The following is a 10,555-nucleotide window of genomic DNA, read 5'->3' as shown; positions in this document are numbered from 1 at the left end:
TTAAACAGCCTTCGCTTCCTTCCTTTTAATGTTTTTCACTTTTCTATCATTATAGGAGATATCTCCCTCAATTTGTCCAACGTCAGGATTGTTTGAGAATTGATTTAGGATTGGGCACTCTGAAATAATGTCTCCTTGGCTTAGGGACTAGACATCAGCGCACTCCTACCTGCTGGTTCTGGACAAGAATTGCACTCCAGGTTACTCCGACCTTGAGCAAAACAGGCAGATTTTTTGTATTCTGACGGCAAGCACTAACCAAGTTCAGCAAGCAGCTGGGGGTTGGGCATGCTGTCCAGGTAGGGGCATCTGGGCCACCCGTCAGCAATTTCTACCAGTCATAAAGGCAAGGAGTGTTCTGATCTTGAATAATCCAGCTGCAAAACACCTTTGAAACTCTGGGGCAGTCAAAGGTAGTGGAAAGAATCTACTCAAGTTAGCACCGCCTTGCGAGGGTATTTCTGAGGAAGCCTTCTCCAGCAGGATAGCCTCCAAGCTGCTCCGCCACAGAGAGTCATCAAAAAGACAGATGACCCACGTCTGACAGCTCCCATTGGTGGCTCTGTCTCAGGTCTCTCTGTAATAACCGATTCTAAGTCATTGCTCTGTTTAGCTAGGAGAGGTCAGCCTTTCCGCACTGATCAGCTTGCTGCAGGCCTGCTAGTCGTAAAATGTGTTCCGTTATGTACATACCTGTAGACACCCTCCACCAGGATGAGAATCTTTTTCCAAGCTCTGCGGGTTCGAGGCTGGCCATAGATGACAGCATCTCTCAGGAGCTTCTCTAGGCTTTGTGTGTCTTTAAATAATACCAAAAAAGAAATTCAGTCATGAAAGGACTTACTTTTCCTTTTCTACTTTCTTTTTCCAGATGTTTTATGTTTACACTCAGACCTAATCTTCCAGAGAACAAATTCAGAATCAGAGAACCCTTAGGGAGAGAGACAGAGAGGTCTATTTTTCAGTAGAACTTAACTCTGACAAGACAAATAGCCGGATTTCTACAAGTAGGCAGAGTAAACTCTCACCAGTGGGGCATGGTTTCCTAGGCTCTTAAAGGCTCTCCCTGCCTGCCTTAGAGAGATTGAAATTCTACGTTAAATGCATCTCTTAGGTCTAAGCTTTGTTGCAGGCTGAAATGAACTCCGAGAGACATAATTAATACCACTCATCAATCGTTTAGACACGAGCGTGTTAGAGTTTAGCTGAGTTTGCACGGATCTCACTTCCTACCCTTTGAGACTTGATTTCTGACATCCCCCAATCTTAGAAGTTCCAAAACTTTAGCAGTGGGACAATGAAGCCTCTTTTTCAAAATATTTGGAGATCTCTGAACACAATAATAGCTGGCAGTTATTGAGCCCTATCTGTGTGCCAGTCACCCTTCTAAGCTCAGTTTTTGTCATACCTCATTTAATCCTCAGAAGAACCATCTGAAGGAAGTACTAGTAGCGTTTCCATTCTACGGTTCAGGAACTGAGGCATACAGGAGTTAACTGCCTGAGGTCTATCATAAGCAACAGAATCAGGATTTGAATCCATGTAGTCTGTACCATATCCACATTTGTAACACTACCCTTTGCTGCCTTATGTGGAAGCCATTGTCCCTGCTTCTCAAATGAAACGATGATGTAGAACAAGAGAGGATGAATGTTTGGCAGAATAATCTTGTTAACTTCTAATGTCAAATATAATCAATAGTGACATTTCATTTATCTGCAATCAGATGTAGATGACTGGGCTTGGGTTGAGAGGTCATTTAGAAGAACTTGCCTACCAACCTAGCTGTTTGGTATGTATGTGTGTGTGTGTGTTATTTTGTTTTTAACTTTCGAGCCTAGCAAGAAAAAAATGGCCGAGGCTTATGGGCATACTTTTAAGGCTGATTATATTTCTACTGTGTATTTTTTTGCATTTCCTGAGCTTTCCCTTTTTTGAGAATCTGAAACTGAAATACTTTAGGTCCAGAATCCAATCTTAATTTTAAAAGATGGAGATGCTACTTAACTGCTGGCTTGACTATTATGCAATGTTCACCAGGCATTAGAGACACCATTTAAAATGCTCACAAAAGATGACATCTAGCAAAGATAAATCTTTGAAGTCAGGAGTTCGGGACCAGCCTGGCCAACATGGTGAAACCCACTCTCTACTAAAAATACAAAAAATTAGGTGGGTATGGTGGTGGGTGCCTGTAATCCCAGCTACTCGGGAGGCTGAGGCAGGAGAATTGCTTGAAACCAGGAGACGGATGTTGCAGTGAGCCGAGATTGCACCGCTGCGCTTCAGCCTAGGTGACAGAGTGAGACTCTGTCTCAAAGTGAAAAAAAAGTTAAATCTAAAGCTGCATACTGGTTTTGACCACGATAGACAAAGCTCTCAAGAAGCAGATGTGCATTGGCTTATCACTCACTGGTCTAGGCTCAAATTAGCTGCAGTTCTTGGTCTCAATGGAGAACCCTTCAACTTTGTCTTTGAGTCTCCAGTCTGTGCTTGGATCTGTTTTAGGGCTTCCCCCAAAGCTGCGTGAATGCACTAACTTTTAGTGGGTGCATTAACTTTTCCATACTGCAACCCTGCCACACTCAATGAGGCCATAAGATAGTTCTTTGAAATAGAGTTGTGAATATATTTGTGTGTGTGTTTTTTTAAATTATCAAGTACATTTAAGCAAACCATATTTAAATAAAGGTGCCTTCCTATGAATTGGAGTGGGATAGGACAAGTCAGAATTTGACTGCAATATGAGAACCTCAACTCTGAGAGGCCCCTGTTAGTGTGGCACCTTCCAAGCTGTCGTCAGCATCCACCCACTAGAGACTGGATATTGGGTCCTGAAATTCAGAAAAAGCGTGTGACATGAATAAGATGCTGCATACTAGCAAGATCTCTTGGGAATCCAAACAGCAGTGTTAATACACCATTTGATTTCCTTTAACCTCCTTAAGAAAACATCATATAAATAATGGAAAAATAAAGGAAATACATAATGAAACAATGAAGAATTAAGGGAATAATTCTTTATTCAAATATATAATGCCTTAGGTATTAGATACAGTATGCTATCAGTATGCTACCAATAATATTTGGCATGATATCAGAACCAACAGATACAAAAAAAGGTCATTTTCCTTTCTTTAATCATTAGCCAGAAACTAACTTTTTAGGTGCTATGTAAGTTTAAATGTGGAATTAATCAATTTCACCAAGACCATAAGGACCTGTGAAAGAAGAAATGGAAGAATGGTGGATCTTTTTTTTTGTTTCATGCCACTTTCCTTTTCTTTCTTCTTTTTTTTTTTTTTTTCTTTTCATCTGCAAAACAGGCCTCATGATATCCTGGCATCACTATTGTATTCTTTTCACATAATATTCCCTAATTGAAAAATTTACAGGGCTTTCCTCAGTTCTTGTTTTACTTGACCTGTGGGCAGCATTTGACAGAATTCAACACACACTTATCTTTTAAGCTTCTTCCCTCGGCCATCTGGACACCATTTTTCATTGGTTTTTCTTATTCCTTTTCCCACTATTTCTAGTATTCTTCGTGAGCACTATTTCCTCTTTTAACCCATTTTCCTTTTATGTTTCTTCCTTGACTTTTTTTTTCTATTTTCTCATTAATCTTCCAGTGGTTCCCAACCTTCAGGATGAATAGAAATAATCATCTGGGTAACCAGTTAAAATGCAGATTCTCGAAATTTCTACTCAGAGATTTTGAATCAGTTGGTGTGGGACAGGACCCAAGACGTTTGCACGCACAGTGTCCCTGGGGTCTGGAACTCATAACACAAAGCGAGACCTCTACTTTGATTGATATAGTGTTTTTCTAACCATTTTTTAGACAAATATGGGAACCTCAAACCCATTTCCAAGATAGAACTTGCTGCAGACTACATTATTGGCCCCATTTGCCACCTCATTTGAGTTCCTCCTTCTGTGACTTTGCAGTCCTTCCCTCTCACCGGTGGAGAAAGTTTCCCTGCCCCTTGGCTTGGGTTCAGCTAAGTAACTTGCTTTGGCTAACGGAATACAGAGAAGAGACAGTTTGCTAGTTCCAAACCTAGATCTAAAGAGGTCGTTTGCATTTCTACTCTTTCTCTTGTGCTTCTGCTAGTGACAGAAAAAGAAAACGCCCAGGCTAGACCCCGGTCTCAGGTTGGCCCTGGGAAAGGATTAATGGCACATAAGGCACGGTTACCTCAGCTCACCAGCAGTCTCCAGTGAGAAATATGTGCTGATTATTATTGGCCACTGAGGTTTGTTCCAATAATAGTTGCCTAATACTATTAGGGAATGGCCCTTCCTGATCTAGCCTCTGCCTGTCTTTTTGACATAGTTTGTCAACATCCCCCAACACACAGCCTCCTGATTCTCCTCCATGCTTTTTTTCCTCTTGTCTGTCTGGAGAGTGCTCACCCATCACTCAAGTCTTAACCCAAACTCTTCTCGTCAATAACACAGAACAGAGTTAAGGACTTCCTCCTTGGTGTCCTTCTCAACTTTGTCTGTTCTTTTTTAAGCACTCATCACGATGTTTGTTTTTTGCTTTCATCTCTCTCTTCCCTGAAAGCAGGGACCTCGTCCTCATCCTTCTCGCCCTAGTCTTAGGACACAGTACTAGGCTTAATCATTATCTAATGATTGCATCAATGTTCTTTTCCTGGAGAAAGAACGTAGACTAGGAGACAGGCAAGGAAATGCCACTTGTGGATCTAAATAAGAATTATTAGAAAAGATAAATGTCTCCTACCTGCAATATATTTTAAAAAATTGATGGTATCTTTTGTTTTGTTTTAAACACGAGCAGATAGATATTTTTTGAATGTTCCCAAGAACGTGTTTTAGTGTATATTATTAACCACCAGATGGCAGCCAAAGAAACAAAAAGCGGCTTTCTTGTTTTAAAATGTTCAGTTAATAAACTTTCACCTATTTAGATATCTTCTTTTCACTTTTGTTTAGGCAGAGTTCCTAAAATACTGAAGAAAACCTTGCGACTTGGTTCAGAACCGGTCTTCTTTTCCTATAATCTTTTATTTATTATGTCTATAATCTTTTATACTATTATTCATCATCTATAACCAAAGTTTCTGAATGGAATAGAGATGGTGAATAAAAGTATTTCTGTTAAGAATGTTTTCCCTTCCGGGACTTGGAATTTATAAGTTTTTGTGCAGAAATGCTACATGGTATATGTGACTCCAATGCCATTGGAGTAAAAACTAAACCCAAGTGAAGTACATTAGTAGTCATTTCAAAATGAATATTCTAAGATTTGGAAAAAAATATGTAAATTTAGAGGCTACTGTGTTGTTTTTGCACCAAAAAGGTCACATACACACGATGGATTAATCCAGAATTTAAAAATGAATACCACGAGTCCTGAAGAGAAGCTTTTCTCCATTTTTAAAAATAACACGCAAGACATGAAATCAAGCCTTTCAGTGGCCGCGCTGTGTTTTATACATTTCACAGAGGGAAGCAAGAGGAATCTCTGTGTTTTCCAAGGCAAGGACTTCATTGTGTTTGACTCGAATGGAGATTTCCATGGGAGTGGTTTTTGGTGGAGTTCACAGCACCCCCAGGGTCAACACACCAGGATTCTTGAGCAGAAGGAAAATCAATTAGCGTTTTTTTTTTCTCTCCTGCGAGGGATGAACTCTCCGACCTCTTAGAATCACAGAAGCTACACAGGAAAAGGGAAGACTGTGCTCCGCCTGGATTCTGGCCCCACCTTAGCCCCTGGTATGTTCCTCTCTTATTCTCTGTAGTTCTACAGGGCTACAGTGCGTGGGTTACAAACCCGCGGATTTAAGGGATTGTGATTTATGTTCTGCAGGTCTTATGGGATTCTACTGGTTCAGCAAGCTGCATGCTCACATCTGCAAGGGATTTTTAAAATGATGATGCTTATTAAGGCACTTACACTTGCATTATGTTAATTCCCATGACACCTCTGAGACGTAGGAAAGGACTATTAGGTTTTTGTTTTTTGCAGATGAAAAAAACAAGGCCAGAAGTTTTGTTAAAAAAAAGTTCCCCAAACAAAAGCCCTCCAAACAAACCTGTTCTTATGGATTTAATAAGAATATTCTGAGATATGAAAATTGAAAGTATAAATTTGACACCATCTAGGCACACACACATGGTGCTATTGTACAGTGTGGCTGTCGAGTCATAATGACACAGCACGGACTTAAAATAACTATTATTTGAGCATTAATAATACCTTTGGTGTTATTCAGCACAAAATTTGACTCACTAAGGAGGTGTCTTTTGGTTTGTAGAGGACTAAAAGGATTGAGCTGGTTTGGTGGTGTATTAGTCCATTTTCATGCTACTAATAAAGACATACCTGAGACTGGGTAATTTATAAAGAAAATGAGGTTTAATGGACTCACAGCTCCACGTGGCTGGGGAGGCTCATAATCATGGTGGAAGAGGAAAGGCACATCTTACATGATGGCAGACAAGACAGAGTGGGAGCCAAGCGATAGGGGAAACCCCTTATAACACCATTAGATCTCGTGAGACTTATTCACCACCACGAGAACAGTATGGGGGAAACCGCCCCCATAATTCAATTATCTCCCACTGGGTCCTTCCCACAACACATGGGAATTATGGGAACTACAATTCAAGATGAGATTTGGGTGGGGACACAGTCAAACCCTATCAGATGGTTATAAATATTTAGCTATAAGAAGTGAAAATGTGGAGACCACATTCTGGTGCCTAGTGCAAAACAGTCTTAGCCTTTCACCAGCATGGTTAACTGGATTACTGAATTGCTAAATACTTGGAATAATCCAACTATGTGTCTAAAACTACAATCAGGCTTAGGTGACAAATGCTGTTAGCCAGCCTGAGCCTGTGCCTGTTCTTACATTCAAAACCCTAATAATAGCAAGCCTCCTGGATCTGGAAAAGCTGAAGATGTAGTTTTGTGAAAAGAAGGCACAAGGTAGCAAGGAACCCAGAATCTTCCAAGAAGGTAGGTTGGGCATAGTTCATAGTGTGTCTTCCTGAAGCAAAAACCCAGACATTTAGCTTTCCCCTTATTTCACTGTTGAATGGCTACACCGTTGCATATGCCAGGGCTTCCGCCTTTCTCTTCTCTTGTGCAGCTGTGGGTTTTCCAAAGGCCTAGATCTAATGTGAGATCTTCGCTCACTGCCCATTTCTCAGTGCCCCTGCCCCTGCCCCCGCTCCTCTGGATCCAGGAACGCGAGATTGGGGCCGAAATTCAGCCTCCACTTTCTATATGCTCCTGGTGTGGTTGGTGGTTTATTCTTTTTCATCCAAGGCCCCTTTCAGCTGCATTTAGAGACACCCTTTGGTTCCCTACTCTCTGGGTTGCTCAGCAAAAATATTTTTCTGTCTGCTTATCAGCAGCACTCATATTTTGTAAATGAAAAGATGAATGGATGATGAATGAATGTTACTTTTTACTGTTTCTAGTCCCTTACCCCCCATCTCTATATCCACTCTTCTTATTCCTTTGGACACGCAGTTTCATCCTTCAAGATTCAGCCCAAATGTGAAATAGTAAGTAGTGGATATTTAAATAGCTATGAATAATGACAAAGAAATTATTCTTACTTTCAAGACGGCGGTGGGGAGGACTGTCCCCCTTGTTTAGCCTTTGGGTGGAAACAAAATCACAATGACCAATTTGGGCAAGCAAAACAATTATTTTTGAAAGTCACATTTTTGGGGTCTGTTCTCCATGAGATCACAGACGGCATTTTTGGCACACTGAAAATTTGGTGCCTTTAAGTTTTATAAAGCAGATTGTGTAAGGACTTTGGTTCAGGTTTTCTGGGTGGCTCTTTAAACATGTGGATAGATGTTGCATGGCCTTAGGCAGTTCAAAGAAGCAAGGGGATCTTCTTGGAAGAGTGCAAAAGACAGCTGAGAGCAGATGACCTGGGTTGGGCTTATGGATGAGGCAGGTGCTAGGGACAGGGCCTGTTTACCTGGCAGGGAGAGGGGGTGACTGCAGCAACTTTTGACCCTGTAGGCATGAGATGAATGACAGGCAGAGCCTAGAAACCAGGGACAGGGTGTCCAATACGCTTGGGCTCTGGGCTTGATGCAATGCGTAGGATTCTGATCCTCAGGGAGGAGATTGTGGAATGAGACAAAGTACTGAGATGGGATCCCTAAATGAGGGGACTCAATGCACGAAGGTGAGACATGATTTAGGGAACAGTGTAGGAGCCCAGTGGTTAGGATTTTCAGTCAGGTGGGTGCTGGCAGCATCCACCTAAACAAAACTGCCTTGGCCCTGGGAGAGGTGTATGGGAGATGGAGGTTACCAAGTATTACATTGGTACAATCACTCTACCGTCTAGGGGCAAACAGAGGGTAGAAAAGGCCAGGAAAGCAGGTAGCGTGTCGTGCTTAAAAAGGGAGACTCTGGAGTCAGACTTCCTAAGTTTATCAGCTCTGACTCTTACTAGCTCTGTGTATCTAAGTAACTTCACCACTTTATAGAAGTTTCTTCTTCATCTGTCAAAGAGGAGATAAGAGTAGCAGGTGCCTCATTTTATAGTTATGAGGCTAAAATGAGTTGGTGAATGTAAATGGCTCATTACAACGAAGGCTCCATACAGTTGATTATCATCAAAAGATAGGGAGGCAATTGCTGTCTTTATTAAGCAAACTAGTTTAGAAATCCAAGTTGGACATTGAGATCTAAAAGATCATGGCTTGCAAAGTAGTCTAAGCCATGTGTATGGGTTTAATGTTTTACTTAAACAACCTCACGAGCCCTTGCTCTACAGACTAGGTAGTGCTCAGAGTTTTCTGGCAAACACTGGCCTTCTTTTTCTTCCTCCTCTTGGTCTTTAGTTGCTGTTAGGTAGAATTTTGATTCTTCCTTTCCACCTTTTTTTTTTTTTTTTTAACCACTCCAAATTCTTGGCCTGCCTGGACCTCTGACCTCATGGCAACTGTCTAAGCCAAAGAAACAGCTTTTCTCCAAGGCTAGCTTAGGAAAGTCTTTGTAACTCACTTGAGGACTGAGGTTGCCTGCAGTCTCGCTGCTCTAAGTGTGGTTCTGCATGGCAGCAGCAGCAGCAGCACCCAGGAGCTTGTCAGAATGCAGGATCTCAGGCCCCCACCCAGACCCGCTCAATGACAGTCTGCATTTTAACAAGACCCACAAGTACCTCGTGTGCATACGAAAGCCTGAGAAATACTGGGGAAAAATAACTTCATCATTTGCTCATTTCCTCAAAATGCACCAGAATCACCATGGAGAACAAATGTGTTGGTTCCTGGTTGCAGCTGACTCTGTAGCTGAGGCAGTGAAATGGCTGGAGAATGGTGGGATAGCACAAGGGCAGCCTGAGGGTTGGCTATGTCCCTGAAGCTGCCCACAGCAGAAAATGCAAAGAGATATTCTTAGTACTTTGCCAGCAAAAATGCAGAGACCAAACTTCAGCATTCTGAATTGAAATTGAGGCTACTAACAGGATAGGGCTCCGTTAGCCATCACACTGGACTGAGTTTTCCACAAGGGACCATAGCTTTCTGAGACCTCCATATGGCCTGGCAGTAAGTAGCTGGACTCAGCTAGTGGTTAAGAGTGTTAACAAGTGCTGTGCACATCCTGCCTATATCCTCTCAGCCCAGCTTCTTAATGCAAACACAGGTCATTCTTTGTCTAAGAGCTCTTTTTCTGGCTGTGGGAACATAGCCTGAGTAGGGAGCCGCCTTCAATCAGTCACAAACGGGAATTTGTGGATACATACCTCAGCTCCCTCAGCCCACAGGTAGGGATAACACTGAGTTATCTATCCTGGCACCCAGAGTTTCCTAGTAGAATTGAGGTCCTGTTGTCCACTCTGGTCACTTGCTTGACAATGTACTGTGTTGGTTCCCTTCCTGTGCCCTGCTCACCTACTGGTGCTTCCTGGCATCACTTTCTGAATAAGAGACATCCATGTCTCAGGGTCTGCTGCTGGGGGAAGCAAACCAAGAAAAAAGCAACAGACTTGGGTCTGCATTTTGACCCCTGTGATTTATCATTTTTTTGACCTTAGGCAGGTCACGTAATCACTTTGAGGATTAGTTTTCTCTTTAATAAAATGAGGATAATGAACTGTGAGGGCTGCTGTTAAAATTAAATGAACTAATTAGCTGAGAACCTAATACCAGTGAAAGCTGAATAAATGATAGAGTAGTTTTGGCTCAGCTACTATTCACATTTACTATTATAGAATAACTAATCTATGGTGATAAAAGATTCTGGTACTCAGGTGTTTTTTGTTGTTGTTGTTGTTATTGTTTAAGAAATGAGGTCTTCAATAACAGGCTCTGAAATTGAGGCAAGAATTAATAGCCTATCTACCAAAAAAAGTCCAGGGCCAGACGGATTCACAGCCAAATTCTACCAGAGGTACAAAGAGGAGCTGGCACCATTCCTTCTGAAACTATTCCAATCAATACAAAAAGAGGGAATCCTCCATAACTCATTTTATGAGGCCAACATCATCCTGATACCAAAGCCTGGCAGAGACACAACAAAAAAAGAGAATTTTAG

The 10,555-nt window shown here is 41.7% G+C and overlaps 1 protein-coding gene across 2 annotated transcripts in view; it reads right to left on the bottom strand.

The window, feature by feature from the left end:
- The window catches only part of SPTLC3 (serine palmitoyltransferase, long chain base subunit 3), a 191,153-nt gene that overhangs the window by 66,217 nt on the left and 114,381 nt on the right, over positions 1–10,555 (bottom strand). For both annotated transcript variants that reach the window (XM_011998882.1, XM_011998890.1), the window contains one exon: positions 694–799. In XM_011998882.1, the coding sequence (XP_011854272.1) occupies positions 694–799 (106 nt within the window). The remainder of the gene's footprint in view (positions 1–693; positions 800–10,555) is intronic.

The sequence above is a fragment of the Mandrillus leucophaeus genome, unplaced genomic scaffold, assembly GCF_000951045.1.
Source record: "Mandrillus leucophaeus isolate KB7577 unplaced genomic scaffold, Mleu.le_1.0 Scaffold116, whole genome shotgun sequence".
Taxonomy (NCBI): domain Eukaryota; kingdom Metazoa; phylum Chordata; class Mammalia; order Primates; family Cercopithecidae; genus Mandrillus; species Mandrillus leucophaeus.
The sequence above is the reverse complement of the archived record's forward strand: the minus strand, read 5'-3'. Positions and strand labels throughout refer to the sequence as shown.